Below are 26,843 nucleotides of genomic sequence, written 5' to 3'. Positions count from 1 at the left end.
CATGTGTTGTTGGGGCTCTGCCTCTACAAGGGATCCTGAGTTGAGCCTATGAGGCAAGCCCTCCAGCTTGGAGATCAGGTGCCTCAGGTTGGGAGCCAGGATCCAGGTGAGGCTGCTGGCAAGGGAGGTAGAAAGCACAGGGCTTGCTGGGGACACTGACCTCCTCTCTTTTTTGTATGCCACACTCCAGCAATTTGCTATGCTTTCAGGTTGTTGACACCTCAAACAGGGAAGGGGGGCAGAGAAGTGGCTCGGCTCCTTTTTGGAGGCAGGAGCTGATATTTGAGCCACCATGGCACTCAGTGAAATCACCAGGGAGGCGGAAGCAAAAGGCCATGGGACTCTCAAGAGAATGCCTCATGCTGTCGTGCCTCACCTTGCACAAAAGTGAAGGAGTTATCTTCTATTCTGGCTTTGTTTCAGGAGAGCAAAATGAATGAAGGACGGCACCACAGCACATCTGGCCTGTGAAATTCTATGGTCACAAACTCGTTTCAGTGTAAATATGCCTGCTTGCTCTCAAACTGTCTATATACACAAAGGCATTTGTTATGGAATTTTTGAGATGTCCATTAAGAGGATGAAGAAAGAGGAAAAAATAGAATGTCAAACATTCCCATTTGCTTCTCACCAGGTTGCATCTTTAAATACCTGAGGCTGACTCCAGGGGCCATGAAGCAGAGGTGACTTTGATCCCCGATGGTGATACACCATACTCTATGACTGTCACAGTGGGGGCATACTTGTAGATCCTTTAACTCCTGAGACAACTTCAACTTCACATGAACTCTGACCTGGGTGTCATTTTGATGAGGGTGGGCCATGAGTCTACACTGATAGGAAAGACAGCTCACAGGATTTGAACTTAGGTGAGCACACGACCCACACACTACTTCACTCCGGAGCCCTGTTGACACACAGGAACACGCTCCAGGACAATCAGCATAGATGTTCAGAACAATAGTGGTTCTTTCAGGCAGGCCACCTGCACATGTGTGGTCTCAGACACCAAGTAGGGTTTGAGCCCTATCAGAGCTTGGATGGCAGAAGAGAGGTTTGCATACCCATCCTGAAAAGTGTCTAGAGTGAATGTTTGAGGCCTGATAGCTGTGTCGTCTCTCACTGTGTTATGGCCACTTAGCTCTGTGTTTAGGGATAAATATGAGGTACAATTGTACAGAAAATATAAACAAGAGAAGATGAGATGGCTCAGTAGGTAATGGCACTTGCCTCCAAGGCAGATAGCCTAAATTTGATCTTGGGGTCTACAGTGTGAAGGAGAAAACTGACTCCTGCAAGTTGTTTATTGACCTCCACATATGTACTGTGGCATGCATGTCCTCCCTCTCCTTCCCACATACAATGAAAAGGCATATTAAAAAACTAAAAATACAAACAAGTGGACACTCCCATCTTCCAGTACAGAGGAAGGGATAGGTTATAGGATTTAGAGCTTCATCATGCAAGATAAGTCTGTTTTTGAGGTTTGCTAAACCATAAGCATCATGCCAATAGCTAAGCGTACTGTGCTGTGTTCTTAAAATTTGCTAGGAGGGCAGATGGCAACCACACTTATAAGAAATAAGAATGCATATGGTGGAGGGAACCCTGAGTGCTGTTGGCTAGGCTCATGGTTCTGGACATAGTGATGCTTTCATGAGTGTAGGTATATACCTAAACTCATCAACATGTGAATATCAAATATGTTCAGCCTTTTAGGTATCAATTATGCATCAATAAAGTAGTTAGAAAAAACCCAGTTGATACATTGAAATTAGAATTTATGTATCTTCCCATAAGATGAAGTCTTCTTCAGATAATTTCCCCTCAGGCATCAGGAAAATGTGAAAAACCTTTTCTTCTCCCTCACTAATTAGATTTGGCTCACAGGCTACAGCTGGGTGACCACAGATTAGATCACATACTTCGGTTTCAGAGCTGGGTGTGGGTTCTGACTTCATACGAGAAGTAATGGAACTGCTCTTCAGGCCTTGGTTGCCTCGTCTGCAAAGTGACATCTCAGAGCGTCATAAGGATGAAGGGGCACATGGCTCATGACATTCCAGTGCAGGGTGAGTCACCCACCAGCCATCACCATTGTCACTGACCATGATTTACCACCCTGAAAAGTCTGACAGGACCATTTACGCTGAAGTCAATAGCCAGAACCTCTCTGCAATGATGGGTGCTTGAGAATCCAAAGCCAGCACCAAACCTCAGTGACTATTCAGCCTGGGTCTGCAAGTGTCCTCATGGCCTAAGGATGTGTGTTCTTGACTGTATTCACTTCAAAGGAAACATTACAACACTGGACAATAGTATGGCGGGATCTTTCAGGAGACAGTGACTCATGACGCAAGCACACACAACACTGTTCTTGAGGGGATGGGAATTAGAAGACACTTGCTCACCTCCCTCATTATCCTTGTTATCAGCGCAGGAGGTTTCCATGGCAACGTTGCATCCAGGCCCTCTCCAGCCGGTCTGGCAGACACACTGCCAGCTGTTCTGACCCAGTGTGCATCTCCCGTTACCGTTGCACAAATCAGGGCAGCCATCTGGTTGGAGAAATGGAGAGAATGAGAAGGAGGGACGTGAGGCCGCGCTGGGGAAGCAGGGGAGCCATGCAGAAGGGGAGCAAGCCTGCAGGGCAGCCACTGGGCCAGCCTCACAGTGGGGCCCATACCTGCTGTCCAAAGAGTTGGGGGGGGGAGCAGGCCACGCATGCAGGTGCAAGACGGAGTTGGGGCACAGATGCAGGGGGTTCCCAGTGATAACTGACCTGGGTGCAGGGGTCAGAGCAATCTTGCCAAAGTGGGGAGGGAGTTCAGTGCACATCCCAGACTACTGCACCCGTGCTGACCTGACAATGGACTAGCTAGGCTGTGACTTCCAGCCAGTGGCTCAGGATGTGTGCTATCTTGAAACTGCTCATCTTAGCTACCTTCTCTCCCTCCCTCCCTTTCTTCCTTCTCTTCCTTCTTCCCTCCCTTCATTTCTCTTCTCTCCCTTCCTCCCTTTCTCGTCCCTTCCTTCCTTCCTTCTTTCTCTTTCTTTCTTTCTTTCTTTCTTTCTTTCTTTCTTTCTTTCTTTCTTTCTCTCTCTCTCTCTCTCTCTCTCTCTCTCTCTCTCTCTCTCTCTCTCTCTCTTCCTTTCTTTCTCTTCCTGAACCTTCTGAATATAAGAGAAAAAAAATTCCCTACCAGCCTAGAGTCAAAACACCTTCCGTCTTGTAGAATTTTAAAGATAGATTTACATATGATTTTTAAGAGCTTCTTGTGACCAAGAAAGCTGGACAGCTCTGCTGGGCTATTTCCTTATCCTCGTAATAGCTTTAAGGGACACTTCAAAATGTTGGCTGCTTATCACCACCTATTTATGGTAGATTTAAAACTAGAGCAGGATTTTAAAGGCCAGGGAAGGAGTAGGTGTTGGGTGCCATGAGCTGGGGATATGGACAGAAGCTCTATTCCTGTCTACAGGGGCAGGGCAGTGAAGTCTGGGCAGTTCGTATTATATGGCTTTCTTTTCTTTCTTTCCCTCAGTCCCTTCCTTTGTAGTGAAATAAGCAGCCTATTTAATTTCTTAAATGCTCCAGCATCTACAGCAGTTGTAGCATAGACTCCCACAGCCTGAGTCGACAAAGGGAGCTGAGCGAGCAGAAGAGGAAAGTTTCATCAGCCGAGTACCCTGGCCCTTTGTGAAACAGAGAAACAGAAGGTCTGTGCTATGTGCCCACACTCATACAACCTACTTGCTGGCAAGAATCTCTATTTAATTTCCATTTCATTTTTCTTTCTTTGAGCAGTTTTATTGAGGCATAATCTACATACCCTAAAATTTACCTGTTGTAAACGAACACCGCCATGACATTTGGGAAAGTTATAGAGTTGTGCAGTTGGAGGTGTATTTCCTTGCTTCATTTAAATATACTCCAATGACCATTAATTTAATTGTCCTTGTAAGTAACTATCTGCGCATCCTGAAAATGCTCTCTCCCTCCGTGGCCACTTCCATTTCTGAATCTGGTTTTTTCAAACTACACCAATGCATGCCAGGCTGAGATCAAAGAACTTTCTAACCATAGTGGTAACTGATCTGGAACCTTCCTGTGAATCAAAGTGTGCATCTCTCCCCGGCATTCCAAAGGCCTTCACCTGGCATCCTGCCTCTCTTCCCCCAAGCACCCCTCATGTGGGGGCTGAGAAACCTAATTTGGCATGTGTCCGTGGTGTGAGTTTAAAGGGCTCCACCTAAGGAGAAAGGTCATCGGATCCACAATTGAGTTTGACTGCTTGCTCCCTCCCATCCTGTGCAGATTAGAATCAGAATGAAGAGTATACCATCAGGGAAGTTCTCTTGGGTGTAGTCTCAGGGAGGCAGCTGTGCTGAGGAGGAAACATGGAGCCCTGGAGCAGGGCGGCTGGCTTGGTGCTAACTCTAGCAATGTCCACACACACACATCCTGGTCTCCATGCCTCCCCTTACAAAGTCCAGCTCAGGATCTTGCACCTTTCCTTACCAATGAGGTATCTGTGGCCCTGCCTGGGGAACCGCTGATGTCTCTCCTGCTCACATACTGACGCAGTGCCCCAAGGGAAGCTTCCCTCACTTCCAGAGATAGGCCACAAACATTTCTGTGGGAGCAAAATGGAGCTCAGGAGGAAAAGCCTGAGAGACATTGGATGAGTTCTCAGGGAAAACAAAAACAAAAACAAAAAAACAACGAGATCCTGGTCGGCGGTCAATCTGCCGCCACCTTCTGCCTTACAGTTACCACCAGCAGAGTGTGGGGGAAAAGATCACAGAGAATGGCCTAAATGACAGGCCTCTCTGAACGTTTACACAACACGGTTTCTGGTATGTGTGCTTTGCTGTTTAGCTACTTTGAGGCCTCCTGTCTCACTGAAATCACGCCCAGAGTCTCAACGGAAGACTCATTGTGTAGGAAACCCACGTCCACCACATAAAATTTAAATTTGCCAAGAGCCCCAGCATGTCAGTCAGAGATATGTGCTCAAAATATGTATGCTCTTCTATGGAATGAGGCCTCCCCCCTTCTCTTTTCATTCTGACCAACTGAAGTGAGGTAAACAGGGCAGAGGAGCGAGTTTTTGCCACATCCTACGAGGAAGATGAAAACAGGAACAGCGGGAGCTGGCAAATCTCTGAGAAGTTTCAGGGCAGCTGGGAATTAATGGACAGGACTTTGCTTTTAGCTTGAAGAGGAAGAAAGCAGCCTTGGTAGGTGCGTGGCGTTGCTAGGCAACCCCAAGCTAGCCCTAGCGCAAGTTCATTCTGCTGGTGGCCTTCTGAGGAGGTGACTCTTTGTGTTTGTAAAGTGCAAAGCCAGCTGCTGCTTAAGGAAAAACAAAACCTAGGAAGTAATTAGTCTGGAGGGTAAATGGGCATCAGGTGGCAGCTCTTCTCTGGAGAGGATGCTATGACTGAAGTTGGAATTGGCTTATGGGCTCACACTTGGGCATCCAAGTTTCTGAGTTTCAGGCTGGTTTTCGGATTTCCTCGAGTGCCTGCCTCTAAATGACTGGTTTAGACTCCTGGAAGGCACCCCTGTTTGGATGCTTATTTCTTCAGCTAGAAAGAACTGATGGCTGCCTGGGGCCTTCAGGTTCTATCATGACCCTGGACCAGTGGTTCTTAACAATGGATTTATAAAAAGATTTTCTTCTTTTTCTCTGGGGGGTGTCTGACAATGTCTGGAGATATTTTTGATTGTCATCTTTAGGGGTAGTAACACTTGACACCTCATGGGTAGAGGCTAGGGATGCCATTCCACATCCTAAAGGCACAGGAGAATGCTACCCCCGCCCTCCAAGAATGGCACAGGTTCAAATGTCAACAGGACTGAGGCCGAAAACCCTGGCTTTATTTGATCTCAGCCATGGTTGTTGGTTGTGAGTTCGAAGGGCCTGGCCTGGTCTCAGACTAACAGGGCTTGAATGAACAGGATTCATTTCCACCTGTCCATCTACATCTCCCTCAACAGCAGAGAAGTGGAAGGAGCCTTCTTCTCCAACTGCAGATGCCTCCTTCTTGGGAAAAGCTTGCACGGGCATCAGCAACATGGTTGGTTTTGTCAATTCCCACTCTATCCCCAGCTCACAGAGATGCATGGAGTTATCTTTACACAAACCAAAGCCATACTGCTATGTGATGCCGGAGTCCTTTCAGCTCCAGCCCCGGACACACCCCTGCTCTCACGTCAGCATCCCTGTCTGTTCTCTCAAGGTCAACTCCAAGTCAGAGGAATCCAACCTCTTTCCTTTTGTTCTCACTAAACTGTATCCTCGATCCATGAATGGTATGAACTCATCTACTCCTGAGATGGAAGCCTTGGAGTCACCCTCCCCTCCCACAGTCTCTCTCATCTCTTGGAGCTAGCTCCAATCACCATGGCTGAGTTTACCTCTTATCTGAGCTTAGACAAAATGCTACAGTTGGAGATAGCCTGTATGTATCCCAAGAGTCCATCTTTGGAAGTTGTATCCTGTGGCCTTTGTTACTAACTACAATTTGAATGGTCTTCCTAGAACTTCTCAGTGCTCAATTAAATAGCTGTGCTGGGCATTCCTGTTGGGCTGTTCACCTGTCATGTGAGGGACCATGTCTAACTTATTTTCCGTGGGATTGTAGTACTCAGTGGGTAGTTGGTGTGTGTGTGTGTGTGAACGAATGAATGATTGATGTCAAGCATGGCCGGGAATGAATGAAGGAAGTCAGCATGGCTGGTAGAAGTCCCATAGTTTCTAAGACCTCTTTCATATAAATATCAATCACTGGAAAAAAAAAAGAAAAGAAAAAAGAAGCAGAGAAAGGTCTTGCTGACAGAGCTACTAGCTAGGCAGGCTTTTTGACTTAAATAAAAGTTGGGCATGAACAAAATAATATCTAGGGCCCAGAAAAAAAGGGGAGAGTAAATGGGCTTGAAGACAGCTCTAATTATAAAAACACTTGTCTAAAACAGCATTAAGACACGTTCTGCAGTGTGTGGCAATTTTACAGGTAGATGTAAGTGGCTAATACTGTTCGGGAAGTAAGGGGGGGATGAATGGGCTTGTAACATTCTTCAGCAAGCACAGTGAAGAAAATGCACCCCAATGCAGGAAAGGCAAGAGAGAACACAGACTGGCCACACGTCAACACAGATTACAAAGCAAGCCTCAGAAACGGCACCTGCCTGTTCAGTTCAGACCAGTAGAGGACCATTACAGCCTGCTCTAAACCCCAAGAAAAGCTTCCTTTTTTTCTCAACTGAGGGGAAACCATAACTTTGTTTGGAGGCAGAAAGGTCTGGAATTGAAACCAGATCTGCCTCTTTCTATGCATGTGACCTTAGGCTGGTAGATGTACCTCTCTGAGCCCAGTCTGCTTGTAAAACTCTGCCTTTTCCCACCCAATTAATGTTATGTACTGTTTCTCTCAACAGAATAACATCTTCAAGGGTAGTATTCTGTCTCCTCTTGTTCCCTGATACAGTTTCAAGGTCTAGACAGACCATAAATGTTTGTTAATGGAGTAACTTACTTCAAACGATGACAATACTTACTCTGGATAGACAGCAGTTGTGTTAAACAAAATAAGCAAGAGGAAGTTTTAGCAGAATTTGGGGCATCACTAGTGCCTAATGGATAGAATGCATATTGCTGAGAGTGTGGATACAGTTGCTGCTGCTGGTACTGGGAGGCTCTTGAAGTACAGCCCCAACCACAAGCCACTTCACCTCACTCACTGATCAGGAAAACCAGAGAGCTCATACTAATTCAACGTTGTTGTTGTTGTTTTAACTAGAATTTTCTTTAGTGTTCTCAGTGTGTGCTTCCATTACATACTTGGATGTTCTCATTCTCTCAATGTTCTCATTGTCTGTTAAACTAGCAATAGTGTGCGTGTTCCTGTGTTTTGTGTGTGTGTGTACCTGTGTGAAGGCTGAAGTTGACATGGGCAATCTTCTTCCACAGTTATTCTCCATGCTATGCTTAGAGACAGGGTCTCTCACTGAACCTGGAACTCACTTCTTTGACGGGCTGTCCAGCAAAGCCCAGAGATTGCCTTGTCTCTGACTCCTTTCCCCATTACTAGGGTTACAGACATTCAGTGCATTGCCTGGCTTATTCACATGGGTTCACTGAATCACAACAAGTCCACTTTTGCAGCAAGTGCTTTACTGACTGAGCCATTTAACCAGCCCCAAGAGTTGTGCTTATGATGTCAGCTAAAGTAGGGACAACACCCTTTAAACTGTGGAAATGTTGTTGTTTCCTTGGCACTGGACATCACCGGATTTAAGCAGCACACATCGGGGAGACGCGTAATAAGAATCTGCTATTCCATTGTGGACCTCTTTCTAGTTGAGGACAGCAGAGGTATTGGGCATCCTGGATTGTTAGTGGTTCAGTTGCCACTTAAACTAAAGAGCGGTGGCAGCGCTAGGGTGCTCTGGGTCACAGTCTGGGGGAGAACTGCAACTGCGTTTAGAAGACTGGTTGACAAAAGAGGCTTCCTAGTCCCTGGTAAACAGCAAGGTTGTCCTTGCTCACCCACGTGTTAGGTGGGAGCTATGTGGGGATCCCATTTCTAGGTACACAGTGGAATGGACATGAACCTGCAGTTGAACAGCTGTCCCTGCTGTGTCAGCAGACATGGAAAACCGAGAGGCAGATGTTTCTCTCTGTTTCCACAGCATCTGTACGTCTTTGAGGGTCTGCAGAGGTGGGGGCAGGTACAGTGCTGTGTGAGGCACAGGCAGAGCCTTGGCACGCACGTTCTACTGTGGAGGAGGAGGAGGTAGCTTTTGCTCAGAAGGCAGAAATCGTTCCCCTCCACGCCAGCGGCCACAGAAACAGCCGATCAGCCACGAGGTGATAGGAATTTGGATTCAGCTGTCTGCTGCACGGGTGTGGATGCACCTGGATTCTCACCATCAGCAGCATTTCTGTCTGTGTGGGAAGAGGCGTGCGGCAAGCTCAGCTGTGGCCACAGGAAAAAGTGATGAACTTGAAAAAAGTGAAGAGGATCCTTCTCATTTGGAGGGGGGAAAAAGGCAAAAGGAGACACATCTTACTGCTCTGGAGTCTCGGGTCCTTAATGCATTACAATTCTGTTCAAGTAGGAAGTCACGGAGGAGGAAACTGGGAAGGTAGGCAATAGTAGGGGTGGGGGAAGCTCTTTTTATGAGCAGGAATCCCTGGTCAGTTATTGAGTGAGTTTGGGGGAGTCAGTATCCTCTAGCGGCCTGGGGTTCTACATAAGCCTGTGATTCTACTTTATCCATCAAAGGAGGATGCTGGGAGCTGGCTACTGGACTTGGAGCCCATGGGTCAATGTTGCCAAAGCACATGCTAACCAAGCGCTTGTGACAAGACTGCTGACCATCTTACAGGAGCTTCACTACTGATCTAGAAGCTTCTCTCCTGAACTAGAAGAATAGCTTCTCCCTGTAGGGTTACAGCCCCTAACTCTCTCGGGACTGGCTTCAGCAAGAAAAGACTGTGCTTGGATTTCATTCCTCAGTGCTGAGTAACCCTCTGGGAAGGCTGGTTACCCTCTCTTACAAGTCCTCTCCTCCACTCCCCTTGCCTCAATGCCTGCCCTGTGAATACTACTTTGGGATTAAGTCCTGAGCCCCAAACAGGACCTCAAAGGCCTGTCTTATCGGTAGTTGGAATAGTCTCTTCTCATTATGCTTCTGTTCTCTGGGCTCCACCATGGTGTCCTCTAGGCCTCTGGAATAAGGATCCTTCTTTGGGGCTTCTTCAAAGCCCCTCTCTCTGAACTGAGACCACCCTATCCACTTCAGCAACACCATTCATATTGGCTCAACAGGACCATCCTGCCAGGGGGTGGTTTTCCTGACTTCCTGCTCATCCCCCCACCCTCCATAGCACTCCCACCCCCACCCACTCCATAGCACTTTCTCTTCCTTGCTCACACCTACCATCATTCAGCCTTTGTTGAAAGTAGTAGCCTTCAGCCTGACTGCAAATACCTTGGTCATTCTTCTATTTGGCTCAGCCTGTAAAAAAAAAAAAAAACCCTCCACCTTTCTGAAGGGAAGAGCCCAGATGTCACTATCTTTCTGTTTCTCTGTCTCTTTTTCATTTCTTTCTTGCATGCATGCATACATGTAGTGTTTATGGATGTGTGGACAGGAGTTCACATGTCTGAGGGAGCATCATGTATGCAAGTGTGTATTTATGCACACGTGAAGGCCAAGGGACGGCGTGAAGTATCCTCACTGATCACCCCTCACTTTGTATATGAAGGCATGGTTGCTCACTAAATCCAACTCACTGATTCTGTTTGTTTAGCTAAGTAGCTTGCTCCAAGGGAAAGGCTCTCTGCTTTTGTCTCCCAAGCCCTGAGATTGCAGGCGGGCCGTTTATGTGACTGTTGTGGATTTGAACTCTTGTCCTCATGCTTGAACCCCCAATGCAGAGCAGCATGAGAATTATCCTCTGTGCCACCTCCCCCGCCCCTATTTTTCTTTCTTCCTTTAGTACTGGAATTGAACCTAGGGCCTTACTCACATTAAATAATCCTCCACCACCAAGCTACACTCCCGGCCCTTTCTTTTTTTCTTCTCTATAACTCTCTAGGATATTCCACTACACAATGAACGCCAAGAACCAGTGGTTTAATGGCCTCCTTCCTGGGCTCATCAACGCCTCTGGAGTGAGAGACTTTGGCTCTGTTGTTTATGGCTGGATTCCCAGTGCTCACCCCAGTGGTTAGCATAAAGATATTTGTTGGATGAACTCAGGGAAAAAAAAGAAAAGAAAAAGAAACCTAGGCTGTGTTTCTTTGCTGTTTTTATCATGCCCTTGATTCAGCAGCCAGGTAAAAGGAAAAGCCTCCCGCTGGCCACGCCCTGAGCGCTGGAAGGAAGATCCTTTCCCCAGCAGAAGCAGCTGCTGCTTGCTACACAGGGTCCAAACCCAGGCTGTGGCAGGGGCAGTCTCTGGCAGTGCCAGTATGGAGTTTTCAGACTCAAAACCTGTAAGATGCAGATAGCGCCCAACTGAAAGAGACAGACTGAAGCACCCGGAGAGGTGGAAGAGGAGGCACGTAGGTAGATTAAGAGGGTGATGAGTGTCACACAAAGGCCAGGATGACTATGAGAAGAGAGCCCAGAGGTTTAATTTCTTTCTTCGAGGATGATCAAGTTGTTTTAACTTATGCCGCTCATTCCCATGGCTGTCCAGCAAATAATGAATGTGGTACCTACCGGTATGGAAATAGGGGCAGGCATGCCTTTGATTTCTTTTTTTTTTTTTTTTTTTTTTTTTTTTTTTTTTTTTTTTTTTAAAGATTTATTTATTATTATATCTAAATACACTGTAGCTGTCTTCAGATGCACCAGAAGAGGGCATCAGATCTCATTACGGATGGTTGTGAGCCACCATGTGGTTGCTGGGGTTTGAACTCAGGACCTTCGGAAGAGCAGTCGGGTGCTCTTACCCACTGAGCCATCTCACCAGCCCGCCTTTGATTTCTTATTTGTTATTTTTAACCATCCAATTCTACACCCACTGAGTCTCCTGATAGCCACAGGAGGGTCATAAAAATACAAATAACACCTAGGAGGCCTGCAGGCACGGACTTCTTACTCCTGGAGGGCTGATGGCTCTCTTTAAACGAATGTAAAATCAGGCCAACAATCAATTGCCATTTTTGTAACTGTATCCAGCACAATTTCAAGAAATGTAAGAAAATATGAAATGTCTGGTTCTTAGAGATGTTAAAAGGGCCAGGCAAAGAAGCTATCCCAGGACTGAAAAGAAGCTACCGCAGGACTGAAATTCTAGATTTTAGGAAGTGTTCTATACCATGACTATGATACCAAATCTTAAGAGCAACAATCCCAGGTGCTTCTCACATACAAGGTCAGTCAGTGGTTACAGTGAATTCTGGGGTAGGTGCTATTAGTACTCCCATTCTACACGTGAGAAAGTAGAGGCATGGAGAAACTAAGTAATATGGCCAGAGTAGCAGAGGCAGATATCGGGAGAGCCAGGAGTTTGACTTCAGGCTCTGGACAGGCTCAACAGACCTGCTTGCCATTAGGCTGAATAACTATCCCAGTTTGCCCAGCAATGGCCATGTTTGTGCATTGAAGCTCATTTCAGGAGACCCATGAGTCCCCAGGTACCCTGGAGTCATGGCTAAAGTCAAGAAGTGAGATTAGGGGGATTGAGGAAGTCTGCTGGGGGAGAAAGTGAGGAGGGGAGGTGTTAACTGGGCATCGAGGAGGCAGAAGGTAACTACAGAGATAAAGGTCTCCAGAGAAGGGGAAGAGGTCAGAGTTATAGAATATGTCACTTGTCACATGGAGTATGAGGCCCTTCAATATGCCTGCTGGGACTAAGACATCTGGGCAGTCTGGGACAATAAAGCCATTCATCCTTAACATTTACCAAGGTTTGGTTTTAGGACCTGCCTCAGACACCAACACAGTTCAACTGCTCAAGGGTGTATATGGAATGGTGCAGTGCAGTATTTATATGTAGCCTACAGAATCCTCATGAATATCCTATATCATCACATCTATATGGCTTATACCTAAGACAATGTGAATGTCAATGCTGTATTGGCAGTTGCTGCTTGGTATTAGGGAGTAATAACAAAGAAAGAAAGAAAGAAAGAAAGAAAGGAAGAAAGGAAGGAAGGAAGAAAGAAGGGAAGAAAGAAAGAAAGAGAGAGAGAAAGAAAGAGAGAAAGAGAGAGAGAGAGAAAGAGAAAGAGAGAGAAAGAAAGAAAGAAAGGAAGGAAGGAAGGAAGGAAGGAAGGGAGGGAGGGAGGAAGAAAGAAAGAAAGAGAGAGAAAGAGAGAGAGAAAGAGAGAGAAAGAAAGAAAGGAAGGAAGGAAGGAAGAAAGAAAGAAGGAAAGAAAGAAAGAAAGAGAGAGAAAGAAAGAAAGAAAAAGAAAGAAAGAAAGAGGCCATTTATATACAACTCTGATGTACTTTTCTTCCCAGTTTGCAGTTAGGTTGCATCTGCAGGTGTGGAAACTGTGATGTGGGTTCAGCTACACTTAGGGTCTGTGTCTGAACTGAACAAGTTTGAATCTTAGCTCTACCCTTGGTTTCACGACCTTTAAGCAAAGTGCACAAGCCCTTCGTGCCATACAAAACCAGAGCCTGCAAAGTATTGATGCCTTCGAGCTATTAAGGTTTAATAAGAGACTATGGCCCATGGCAAATCTCCTGTATAGATGCTGTTACCATTGCTGTTATCATTAGAGTGATTCTCCAACAGGGACGGCAGAGTCTGAATGCTTCAGGAAAGTCTTTCATCAGCACATGGATTGGTGCATATCCTGTTACTTAAAATAGGAACAGAATTGGGTGTGTAGACATACAGATGTGATTCCGGGATTCCGAAGGCCAAGGCAAGAGGGTCTCAAGTTTGAGGCCAGTCTGAGCTATGCCATAAAATATTGTTTTAAAAGCAGAAAAACACAGCCAGTCAAAAAACGATGCACATAGTCAACACAGCTCGGAAAGCACTTTTAAAGACTTGGAAAGAAACGAGAAAGGTGAAGTAACTTCCTGGAGAATTTCCTGAGTAAAATGTCGCCACGATGGACATCATAGGAAGAATGGTTCTTAAATTCTCTTAAGGATCACAGGGTAAGAAATTTCACCCACAACTCAGTATATTAACAGGATGAGGTGGTGTCGCTGAGGGATAAAGGAAGACTCAGGTCTATTCTGAAATCTACCCTGCCCCATGAAGGGGAGGGGAAGGAAGCAATGGTGTCTGTCACTTAGGAGTGCTAGCTCAATAATCCACAGCCTATATACATCACCAAGCCATTGCAAGGACCATAGGAATACATCTCATCATTACATGTGGCTGAAGCAGCTGAAGCTCACTGGAGTTAATTAACGTTAGTTAGTGGGGTCATCAGCCCTCCAAGTGGTAGAAGCCCAGTATACTTGGTTCTTTTCTAGCTTGGTAGGTTTCTATGGAAAGGATGGCCTTATCCTATCATGCTATCGGCTGAATCTGTGGGTTCTGCATCTCAGATTCAACCAGTCTTGCCTTGAACCTTTTGCACTTTCACTGGACATGTTTAGATTTTTCTTACCATCATTCCATAAACAACATGGTCTATAACTTTTTTTTTTTTCTGAGACAGGGTTTCTCTGTATAGCCCTGGCTGTCCTGGAACTCACTCTGTAGACCAGGCTGGCCTCCAACTCAGAAATCCTCCTGTCTCTGCCTCCCGAGTGCTGGGATTAAAGGCACCACGCCCGGCCTGGTCTACAACTTTTAATATGGCATTTACGTGCATTAGGTATGATGGATAGCCCAGAGATGGTTTAAAGGGTGCAGATGTGTGGTGAAGCTTATATGCAAACAATATGTCATCTTACAAGGGCATTTTGGTACTCTCTGGGGCCATGAAACAAGGTCTCTATGGAAAGGGAGAAGTGACAATAGTTTTGCTTTGATTCCTTGCTTTCTAAGCAAACTTCTGATTTTAAACTTCATTACCCACATAGAGTTCCCTTTAGGGAGAGAAGATACTGGAACTGTAAGGCTTTTTCACTGTGGAATGAATAAATGGCCATTTTGGGGTTAGATGCAAATTTGGGTAGTATGAGGGGACAAGTAGAGGACTCATCTGTGGACACAAACAGATGGAGTCACTGAAGCTGAGAGCCAGGCTGTGCGCTAGAAAGATCCTACAGCGGAAGTGGCTGCATGGCGATGCTGTTTTGCCTCTTGCTCTGTTTGTAGCCCCTGATGAGACTAGTGTGTGGGAACCAAAGGAAGAGGACTTCTGAGGGAGAAATACCAGCCCAGTTTCATGCTCATTGAGCGCTGACAGCGCGTTGATTTTGCAGCAGATCCGTGAGTGCATTCAACACATATTTTGTGAGCTCTTTTTCTTTTTTTAATCAATGGGTCAGGAGAAGTCCTGTGGACAAGGTGACATGTGAATGAAGAATGTCAAGCACAGGAGAAAACCAGGGTTACAACTGCCTGGGAGAAGAGTAGTCAAGCAGGAGACAGTGGAAGGAGCACAGCCCTGAGGTAGAAGGATGCTTGGGTATCATAGAGACAGCAAATGTCCAGCTGGCCAGAACAGAGACAGTGAAGGGCACAGTTTTACAGTTTATTCTAAACATACTGGCTTTATTTTGAAAAAAAAAAAGTGCAGCTGTCGTGTGTGTGTGTGTGTGTGTGTGTGTGTGTGTGTGTGTGTAGTGTTTTGGCATCAAGGGGAGGCTAGGCAGAAGCGTAAGGCTGTCCTTTGTACTCAGTGGTTGACCGATAGGGGAAAATTTAAAAGACAGGTCATGAGGAGGTCACGGAGTTAACTGGGTAAGCCATGGCTTTGATAGTACTAGTTATGACTCTGGCACAGCTATTTCCAGATAGATGCCTGTAGGTTTTCCTACCCTATTCTCTGGAAAGAAAGATGTTTGGAGGCACAAATGTGCCCCAGATGATGTAAGCATATCACATCCCCAGTTGGGAGTCAGTTATAGATGACTGACGGGGAGGAACTGGGTCTCTGCTGTGATTTTACTTGCCTTTCAAAGTCATTTGCCATGTTTAAGAAGGTACTGGTGACAAAGGATGAGCTCAACACGGGAGTATCATACTTCACACAGCACGTATAAGAAGGACCGCAGGAAAGGACAGAACGAAAGACTCGCAGAGGCTCTGTAGGGTCAGGAAAGACAGTCTCACTTCCATCAGCTCTAGTGACATTCTTAATGTAGTGACTTTGGACCAGAGGCTGTTCTTATTCAGCTAGCTTCATCTTCTCTTCTTGGGTCTCTTTGGATCATTCCCAGAAAACGTTGTGTTATCATTGTTGATTTTTTAATTCCTTTGTGTTCTGCTTATCCTAGGGCTAGCTTGACTCAGCCTATCTAGTATGTATATATGTATACCATTCTATATATTTATCATCTCTATCTATCTACCTCTCTCTATCATTCTATACATTTATCATCTCTATCTATCTACCTCTCTATATGATTCTATATATCTATCAATGATCTACATATATTTACCTACCTTTCTCTATATATCATTTTCTATCTGTCTATCTATCTATCTATCTATCTATCTATCTATCTATCTATCTATCATCTTCTATCGTCTGCCTATCTATCTATCCATCCATCTATTCATCCATCTATCTATTACTACCTATATTTATTCATTACTCCATCGAGCCTTCCTTACTTATCAATCCCTCCAAATCCTGAGAACACTCGGAGACAAATGAATTCATAAGAGAGGGCATGTTCTACCTTGTCTTGCAGTACACTTTGCCTTGCATAAAAGCAGTAAGAATCACTCCCATCTTTCCTCCTCTTCTTTAGTCCCTTTTACCCTCCTCTGAGTGCCACAGTGTCCCACCCCCCCTTAGTCATCAATCCAGAGTCATCTGTCATTCACCCTTCCTATTCCAGTGACCCAGGCCAGCTGACGTTGGTTCTGAGACTACTTGAATTCTGTGACGGAGTCTTTTCCCCAATTTAGTATTTAGCATCATCTGAAGGGTTATGGGGGAGGGGCACTGCTCACTGCAGGGTGTTTGTGTACAAGTTTTGCAATAATTTTGAGCAGGAAGCACACCCGCAAGGGTGCTGCAGTGTGAGGAGTAAGGAGGCTTTTGTTTTCCCAGCGAGTAGAGAATGGTCTGCAGAATTCCCACGATCTGGCATATGCTATTGTTAGGTGCTATTCTTCAGTTTTGCATAATGAGTAAGGCCCGGAGAAAGGCAAGCTCCCTCTTTGAAATCTTCTCGTTTACTGAGAGACTAAATTCCCTCTTTTCAAATACATTTTCACATGCAAAACAGCAGCCTGTTTCTGCTAAGTCACATTCTAGCTAAATGGATAATTGAACGGGTGAACGGGAGCCGCTACTCAGCTGCTGACCTGCAGAGTTGCCACACATATATACTCCCAAATTGCAGTGGAGCAATCCTCAGGAGGCAGAAAGCATGACTGATTTTTTCCAATAAAGCTACAAAAATCAATAATCCTTGTAGACGAGATGCTTGCATCTCTAACTATCTCAGAGCTTTCTTCCTTTGCTACCCCCACCCCAGAACAGGCCTCTGCCTCTGCCTCGGCACCTGCTTCCGATCCCTCACTACCAGGACCAAGCCTGTACTTTATTACAGTTCTGCTGAACGTACCTTTTAGGGAGGCTCTGCAATGCTTCTTGATTTAGAGATGCCTGGGTTTTATGTGGTTGTGGGAAAAGTTGCTTAGCTTTTCCCGAGCGCCAATAAGTTCTGATATATGGCTGTGCATGCCTGCATGATTAATGGCATATGCAATGCAAGGACTTGGAGCTTTCAGAGGTCACCCCATGTGTACTGAATAATACAGCACAGATCCAAAAATACCCTTGGATGAGAATCCTGGCTGCACATAAATGCAGTGACATTGCCTGCTTTAGTTGACATTGCCCGAGACTCGGTGCTTTGAAAAGAAAGTCACCTCCCCCAAGCAGGCAATTTCAAAATAAAGCAGGAGATCACTTTGGTTCCCTGGCTCTTTCTCTGTATAGTGTCACAGGTACCAGGAAAAGGAAGGCGACTGGGAAAAATCACAAGGCTGCAAATGTTAGTTTCTGACAGGATTTCCAAGTTCAGGGTAGCCAGGCCATGGTCTGAAGCAAATTAAATGTCCATGCAAAATATGCTACCGTGTGCAGTGCTGTGGCAGAGAATTTAAATGCACCAAAGTCAAGAGATTCAAAATGATGGTTCCCACAGCAACTATAACTCAGTTCTCTGGTGAATATAAAATTAACTTTATTGCAAAACATGCTGTTCAATTTACGCCTTAATCTAGTCATGGCAGAGTTACAGTTGCTGTGAGAACGCTAACTCTGAATTGTTTTGAATAATTAATTTAATGAAAAGTTGGTGGAAATGTGAACTCTGATAGAAAAGTCAACTTCAATTTAGGCAAGTTGGCCAATTGTGCCAGCTTGGAGTGACAGCCGGTCAGTTGTACAATCTGAAGTTACTTGGTGCATGCAGTCTTTAACCTGAAGCACTGGTTAAGGTCGTGGGGGCATTGTCTTTATTCCCCAAAGGCACACTCCTGTCAGGGATGACTTTACCAACAGGTGAGAGTGGTTCTTTGGTACCCATATACCTGATCAAAGTGTGGGACTTCAAAGAAACCCTGCTGTTGCTGCTCCTACCTGGGGACAGAGCAGGTGATCAAAATATGGCATGATCCGAGGTGGAGAGCAGGGTGCGGAGCTCGGCTGCTCTGTTCTCTGACTGTTCATCTATGCACAGCATGCTAATAAGCTCCACCTCACAATGTCAACACAAAGTTTAGAAAGGCAGGGGGTGGGAGGGGTGGTGGGGAGACATGGCTGAGTACTCAGTAACTCAGCTGGTAAGCTCTAGATGGGAAACTCAGTTGAGTTAGTAGATCAAAACCAGGGACAAAACCCCAACATTTTAGTTCTCTTGGCTTTTTCACTCTAGACTGATTTGGTATAAAGCTAAGTTGGCAAAGGGGACATAAGAGCAGAGTCAGGAAGTGGCAGAAAGTGTGGCCATTGACAGTGCATCTTCCTTGAAGTCACTTGCTTGAACTCCCTCTGAAGTTCTAGAAACCGTCTCTTCTACCAGATTCAAAATTTTTGATTTCTTTATATATAAAAAAATACTGCATGACATATTGAGTACATGGTTTACATTTGCGAGTGGAGTTGTTTCTGCCACTTCACTTTTCACTGTTGGAGGTGATACTACCCCCATTGTGAATATATACTCTAAACCCTAGACAAAAAAGTCCTCTGAGCCTGAAAGACCACTCAAACTCAGGAGAAACCCCTGATCTACCCAGTGAGTCCTTTTTGGTGGCCCACCTTTGAAGCCAGCTCTGTACTTCTAAGTGGGTAATTTTGGCAGCCGAGAAACAATATTTTTGAAGCCAACTCTTTGCTTTCTCCTTATTCCCTCCCCAGCTATTCTCCTGCATACAATGTGGTTTTTCTTTCACTCTGTCTTAAATGAATCAGATGCTGGGCAAGGGGGAAGGGCAGGCTCCCAGGGAATCTCAAGGCTGGCCAGCAATCCCTGGGTACCTGCTGTGTTACAGGCTCCAAGGCAAGGGATAATTTAGTTCCCCTCCCTGCTCCCCCCCCCCAAAAAAAAAGAAACAACCCATATTGTACTACTGCCTGGTCCTAGGGTTGGTAAAACCAGAGAACCAGACTCTGCCAGAAGTATTGTCAAGGTTTTGATAGAGAGGGACAAAGTAAGGGATGGCGAGGGAAGAAAAAATTCAAAGGCAGCTCCCAGCAATGTGTGATTTTAGCTTGGGAAGTTATCCTGGCTTGGCTTTAAGTACCTTCTCTGCGTAGCAGCCTCACAGTGTTTGCAGGACCTCTGCCTCTTTCCCCCTCAAAGTTTTAGCTTGTGGCTTTCTTCTCCCTTGCAGTGATCAGTATCTGTAATATTTTAATGTCTCCTAAAAGATTTGATTTTATAACACTGCAATCATTTGTTTTTACTGCTCAGAAAATATTTGAAAGCTGTATTACTTAGCATAACCTAATCTCACTGGTGATGGAAGGGAAATTTGAATGCAGAGTTAAGGGTACCCTCAGAGCACAGAGCTCATTTAGAGCCGATGGAAAGAGACCGGCTGGTCTTGACAGGTGCTTGGCTCTTGTGGAATTTCACCTCTGCTTTGCCTGCAACCCTAGAGGCTCACAGGAACAACCTCATCAGCCAAACTCCCTAATGATTTCTTTCTGTCTGGAGCTCCCTGAATGGCACTTGTTAGCTTCAGGATTCAAGTTCACCTGAAGGATGGTGGCCTTGAACTAGCACTCAGTTTCCAACTGTCTGAAAACTGGCTTTTACAGATTTGGCTGCACTGGGAAAGTGTGATTTCTCTGACCTTACCATGTTCTAGGATGTATGCACCCTCAGCCTGTGGCAGAGGGGTCCCTAACGATGCCTGATTGCTGCATGGACGGATATAAAAGGATCAGTTATGGTAGACACATTGGAACCTTGAGAGGCCTGATGACAGAGGTTACTAAGAACCTGAGTAGTTTTCATTTTGAGCACCTAACTAGAAAGGGCAAGGTGGCAATGGCTCCCAAGGTAGCAAACAGCCATTTCTTGTTATGCCTGTGTCTATAAAGACACGGAGAGTTTCCCATCCTGGACCTTTGAAACTTTAAAATTGATTTTGATTTACTGAGGAAAGCTAACGCTTTATGCTTGATTCTGGAAGCCTAATCAGTTCTTGGTTCCACCCCCAATACTACTCCCTGCAGATCTTCAATGTTTTTATTCTCCTGTCTCTGAGGAAGAGGTGTCCTGATTGGATGTGGCGGTCAGATAGGAAGCAGGGGATATGTCAGCCTTTGTAGTACCAGTGAGCCTCGTACCTCCCCAACACATGCATTCCAAATGGCCAGGTGTTTCCCTGGTTCTCTGCCTGCCTCTAAAGGGTGCTGATGGCATGCCTGCATGCAGAGGATAGGAGTGATCATAGTAGAATATCATGCTGGGAGTGTTTCCCAGGAATCAGTGGCCTGATCTGAGACAAGTTAGAAGGAAGAGCAAGCAATCTAGAAAATGTCGAATACTTGTGCTGTGCTGTCCGGGGAAAATTATCAACAGGTTTACACTGCTGAACTGGAGTCTTCTCCCTGGGTCATGCCTGCAAAGCCCAAGGAATTCCCCTCAGTAGAGTAGACAGAGCACATAGGCCCAGGAAGCAGAGGAGAGAGGGCAGGATAGGGGGCTGTGTTGCAAGGCCTTGATCACAGCCGTGGAGGGGAGACATAACTGTGGGATAACTCCAGTCCCAGTGGGACAGCCTGATCTTCCTGGGCATCCTAACCAAAGCAACACAGGAAGGATTCTGGTTCTGGCCTTCACTGTACCTCTTGGGCCCTGATGCCTAATTTTCATGGGCATTTCTGTTAATTCACTATAGCTGGAGAAGGCAGGAGACTTCACATGTGTCGTTTTGCCAGTATAACGAAGAGAGACACAGGGGACCCAAGAAGCACAGATTAGAAGGCTCCTTTTGCAGGACAAGAGATGTTTAGAATCCTGTAGCATCCCATGTGGACGTTCTAGGTCTTGAACACTCAAAAGAGTAGCATTTGCGAGCATGGCATTGGACCGATGACAAGGGCAGAGACGTGCTGCAATGGCGTGGATGTACCATGCTGGGTCTGCTGAGCAGTCAGGTGGGCACACACACATGCATGCACACACAGACATGTACACACTCACACGCACGACAGGAATCAGGCACTGGCTTTTCTGTGTTTATCGTTGGAATTTGGAGCTGGCTCTCGGTCGGACTAGACGGGAGGAAGCTAAGAAGCTAAAGAACGTGGCAGAGGAGGTAGCCACGAGAAGGTCTGCTCATGGTTCTTGGATAATATCATTGCCAACGGTGTAGACCATAGACTTGAGTCAGTGAGTCAAACCTAGCTATTCTTGTGTCAAATACTTCTTGTGGCTGCTCACTGTGTGTTTGGGGGCTGCTACTCTCTGTGAGGCGCTCGGTGAGGCGCACTGAGATAACACAAAGTCTTTTGAGCTCCTTGGAGAAAATTCACCATGTAAGTACAAATTACCACCATTGTACCATGGGCATGAGACTTGCATCAGCTTAAACCAATCACCAAGGATGGCTGGAGTATCAAACAAAAGCAGCCAAAGCTGTCCCAGTCTCAATCCAGGTAAATGATGTTTTCTAATTGTCATTACCCCTGCCTTAGAGGCAAACGTCAGGGCCATACAAGAACACTCCATTGGTCCCCACTCTCTTATTTGGATGGCTTAAACAGCATTTTTTTTTCTTTTTCTTCTTTTTTGGCCAACATTAGAAAATTGGGAGAACAGACAACAATCTTGCCTCTTGGCATCTGTTTGGGAAAATGACACTTCCATTTCTAAATGGCCACACACAGCTGGAGCTGGCTAGTGCCTGCCCTCTGGAGCCTGGGCATTCATCAGTTGCTTCCTGCCCTTGTGCTTACTTCTCGCTAAATGTGCTCGCTTACTTTGCTCCTGCTTCTTGTTCATGGAGGATATCTGAGTTTATTTCTCTCTCTCGTAGCTATGCCCTCCCTTCCCTTCCCTAAGTCAACAAAGATCCTGAATGCATAGTGCCCTCATTATCCAAATCTAGGCCAGCTCCTTTTACCCAACCACTCCTTACCAAGGGAGAAATGAGAAGAGCCTGCTTTCTCTCCCTCTCCCCTCCCTTGTCAGTAATTCCACCCTAAAAGCTCAAAGTTTCCTTATTTCGAGCTGTGCAGGCAGTAATCCAACTAAATTAGATCATAAGCATTTGAAGGTTTTCATACTAAATAAAAATATAGATATAGCTAGGAGAAGATGAGATTTAATTAATGAGTGTTATTTAACAGAACAAGTTGTGCCATATATGGAGGATTAAGAGATAAAAAAGGATAGGAGGGAAAATCAAATTTTAATGAGTTACCAACTTTGCTTGCTTTAGCTGAGCTTCCTCCATTGAGGAAATATTAACACTTACTAGGGAATCCTCTGCATGCACAGATACGGTTCATACCCGGCTTTCCAGTATGCAGAAGCACCGTGCTACAAAAGAACTCAAAACTGTCTTCAAAATTTAAGGCTTCCATCCCTACATTGGTTGATCTCTTAGGGAAGCCACAAGCGAAGTTCAGTATTGGAGAATACATAAAAATTATTGTCAGAAATGCCAGGAAAGGGACCTTGGATTAGAAGAAAGCCAAGTCTTGGGTTGGTAAAAGGAGAAGTACTATGGTCTATCACTTGCTTCCTCAGAAAGCATTCTCCATGTTTGTTACCCTGGAGATATTCCCAGAGTGACGTCTCTCTGTATAACATCTAGTACGGTACTCAATATATTGAATATACTTATCACACTCAGCTCAACTAGATCTGAGAAATATGGACCTCAGATGCGGCATGCGTGGCACATGGACGGCGTCTTGTCAGTGTTTATATTCACATATACACATATTCACAGGGACTCTTGGTGCATCCCTGTCTCTTCCCACTCATTTACTTTTGTTATGTGTCTTCTATTTATTAGGATTGGGAATTATGTGTCCCAGAGAGCTTCTGGTGGGAGGGTGAACTGGGAGAAGACTGCAGGCATCTGTGTTAACACCTCGGTTTACCTCTAGGGGCTTGTTTTGTGTGGGATGCTGAGCCTCTGTCCCTGCATAGCCGTTTGCTATCTTTGCTGGTCTCAGCACTCCGTGAAGACATATGTGGGAAACTGAGATAAAAGCATGAAGGTATGGTGTCAATAATTTTTAAGCTAACATTTTATGGACTACGAAGAACCACTTCACAAATTAAGTCTCCCGAACAGCAGGATGGGGCCATTACCATCCTCACCCTACAGAAGAGAAGAATCAAAGCTCACTCAAAACACATGACTTGCCAAAAGCCATCCAAGAGGCAAGTGACAGGAACTAGTTTTGGAGCCAGGGCTCTCTGTTAGGCACACTTCCTGCATCTCCCGGACCACTGAACTCACAAATGACAACAATAGTAAAGTGTTGTTCAAGGGTGTTAACAGCAGAGAGGAAGATGTTACATTCTACAAACTGAATGTGTGAGATAGTGACAGTTTGCAGTGGCTTCTCATGTGTGTGTTTGTGTGTGTGTGTGATACATTACAAATGGTTTAATTCTGGGTCAACCGTTTTCTGGGATATCGTTCTCTATGATATGAATGCATTTTTTTTTTTTTAAATCAGACCCACACAGAGGAGGTCAGTGAATGAATGGATATGGATCCTTTTTGGCCTCATTATATGGAAATCAAAAGTTAATTCAGTTTCTAGTTAAAGAATAGTAAGAAGTTTGATAGCAACATGTTTAAGGGATGCCATGTGACCTGCCTGCACTCTGGTTTAATAGGAAAGAAACCACTTTCTCATATCCCCTCCAACATCTTCACTTACTTCCCCTGTTCAGGGAAACTACAATGATCCGTGCTAGGTGGGCTGCCTGAGCTTATACACACAGAGACCTGACAACCACCACAGGGTCCAGCACCCGGGACACTCTCTGTAATGCAGAAGCCGCGTTTTAACTTTCACACTACTGGAGAGAGTGTGTTTTAGATGCACTGGTGGTTTGCTAACTTACAAACATTTCCCCTGTGCTTTCTAGGTGATTATTTTATAATCTTCCAGTCTCCCCACCCCCTGGCATTATTTCTAGACACCTACCCAGGGCTGTCTGGCAATCCCTTTTGAAGTTAAAACATAATTTCAAAAATAAAGAAATGCAATTCACACTTATCAGAGCCCATCGCTTGCATACAGCTTTACACAGATGACCTCCCCCTGGGCCGAGCTTTAACCAACATCATTGCCAGTGTGACTAGGTGTTGCTACCGCTAAGCTAAGGATTCTTAGCTTTTGAAATTCTCCAAGACAGTGCTTTTATGGAACTTTTTTTTTTCAAGTATATGAGTTAGCCTGTCCTTCTTTAGAGTGGCATTGGAGGGATGGGTGGTTTGAACCCCATAGCGCTAGGTCTGATGCATGTTAGGATGAGTAGCTTAAGAGACCCATCTAGAAACTGCTCAGAACTTGGGGTCTAGTAGGTATAGGTGCTTCCCCGCTCCTTTCCCACTGTGTTTAGGATGAAAGAGAGATCTCAGGGACATGCTCATATGCATTTTTTTTCTTGCTGAAAATAGAAGCAACCGTTAATCCAAAATGAAGGGGAGTTCTTGATTGAGTCTAAACTGGCATTCAGAGACTGGCTGTTTTAAAGAGTTTGTAAGCTTTTTTTTTCACTACCTTTTTGACACATCTGAGGATGACTGCAGAAGGTATATAAATAGGACCATATGGTCCTATTTATGGGTATAGGTTCTATACCTACCCTGGGATAAAACCTTGTGATGCAGGAGTGACATAGTTTGTTCCTGATTTTTGTTGTCCCAGGGAACCGACTGACTTGAAGGCAGACATGAAGGGCTAGTCTTTCAAAGGAACTTAGGGCCAGCTGCTAAGGTTGGAGAATATTTGCTGACTAAGTGCAACAGGAATTCATAGTGGCTCTAAGGGTGTGCTGGGGCTGAAGATACCTGGTGGTCCATGCATAGAGTCTTGGAAACAGGGCTGGAAGAAGATATTATAGGCAACTGGTTTCTATGGAGGGACCAAGATCAAGAGATCTGAAAAGGCTAGATGCACGCATGTGTGGCTCCCCTGGAACTTTAGAAACCCCTGGTGGTATCAGCAGGAAGTGAACTTAGCAGTTGGGATGAGCCGTGGACTCGGACAGGTGATGTAACCGATGTAAATAGTTCCTACTGTGTGAGGTAGGATTGTGGGATTCAGACAACTTGGGTCTATCAGTCTCTCTACACGTTTAAGGAGGACCAAGGATTCCCCCTCCCCACCCTTACAGTTTGTAAAGGTTTCTATTACCACCAGCCTCAGTTTGACTACTATCCCAGCTCACTTGGCAAATATGTCAGTCAGTCTCTGATGGACTGACCTTTGCCCTTGATACTTGTTGGCCTGGGGAATCAACTGCATCTCTAGTGAGCTGAGAAAAGAAAAAAAACCAATGTCATTGTGGACCAGGGTGGAGGCTGTCTGGAGAATTTGTTAGTTACTGCTGGGAGAAAAGCCTGGACTTCCCCTTAGAGTTTTAATAATCAAGAAAACATTGCCCGGTAGCTTTTAATTACACTGCTGAGGCCTCGTCCTATCACCAAGAACCAAACAGGCCTCTCTTCCTGATTACAATGAAAATATACTTTTTTTTTTAAAAACAAACACTTTACTTAAACTATGGATTTTTTTTTAATTAGAAGAAAGATTAACTAAATGAATTTTCTCTTGTAATTTAATCCATTCTAATTATCTCGAGACTGTTTATGATGAAATACTTAAAATTTTGCCTAGATGCAAAATTCACGAATGGAAACCCTCCAGGCCAGCCTACGGTCTGGGCATTCCTGCAGCTCTGTTTGCAATGGTTCACGGAGGCACGAGATTTAAAGGATGGGGACAAGCGCATCCCACTCTTCATTGGCATGAGCTCAGATGGTGGGACCCTATGTTCCAAAGGCAATAAAGAAAACCTTTTAAAGCTATTTAAGTCATATGTATGTGTGTGTGCATGTGCGTGCATATGTATGAATGTAAGTGCCCTCAGAAACTAGATATATCAGGTTTCCCTGGAGTTGGAGTTCTAGCAGGATGTGAGCTATATGATATGAATGCCAGGAAATAAATGTGGGCATTCTGGAAGAACAGTATATGCTCTAGAATGCTGAGCATCTCTCCAACCCCAGTACAGTCTCTTAAATGTCTTGATGGCACCCATCGTGTTGCAAGCAAATATATGTGAAAAGGCCATCGCTCTAAACACAGCTTAGGAAACAGAATGAAGGGAACGGGTTGCTGAGACTGAATCCCACGAGGCCAGCAACCTGGGGGTGGGGGAAATGAAAAATCTGTTTCTGACATGAACATCTGGGGTACCCTTCTGACAACTCAGGAGACGAGCCAAGGAACTACAGAGTCCCCAGATGTTGCACTTGGGTCACACTCCAAGGAATCAGGAAAATGCAGCGAATTAGGAAGGAGGGTAATTGTGACGTTTATGGGGTTGAGTGGGGACAGAGAATCAACGGGAGTTTTGATCTTCCTAGAGGGCATGCTTGTTACTGGGTAGAGTCAAACCTGGGACTACTGGATTATTCTTGATTTACAGAGCCAGAGAAAGTAAAATTGTGCTACCTGTAGTTGTGAAGGATAGGAAGGAATACATAAAA

The 26,843-nt window shown here is 45.2% G+C and overlaps 1 protein-coding gene across 11 annotated transcripts in view; it reads right to left on the bottom strand.

The window, feature by feature from the left end:
* The window catches only part of Tenm2 (teneurin transmembrane protein 2), a 1,223,220-nt gene that overhangs the window by 92,082 nt on the left and 1,104,295 nt on the right, over nt 1–26,843 (bottom strand). For all 11 annotated transcript variants that reach the window (XM_085829022.1, XM_085829023.1, XM_021175392.3 and 8 more), the window contains one exon: nt 2,412–2,558. In XM_085829022.1, coding sequence (XP_085685148.1) covers nt 2,412–2,558 — 147 coding nt within the window. The remainder of the gene's footprint in view (nt 1–2,411; nt 2,559–26,843) is intronic.

Source organism: Mus caroli, unplaced genomic scaffold, assembly GCF_978045245.1.
Source record: "Mus caroli unplaced genomic scaffold, Mus_caroli_1 scaffold_13, whole genome shotgun sequence".
NCBI classification, from domain to species: Eukaryota; Metazoa; Chordata; class Mammalia; order Rodentia; family Muridae; genus Mus; species Mus caroli.
The sequence above is the reverse complement of the archived record's forward strand: the minus strand, read 5'-3'. Positions and strand labels throughout refer to the sequence as shown.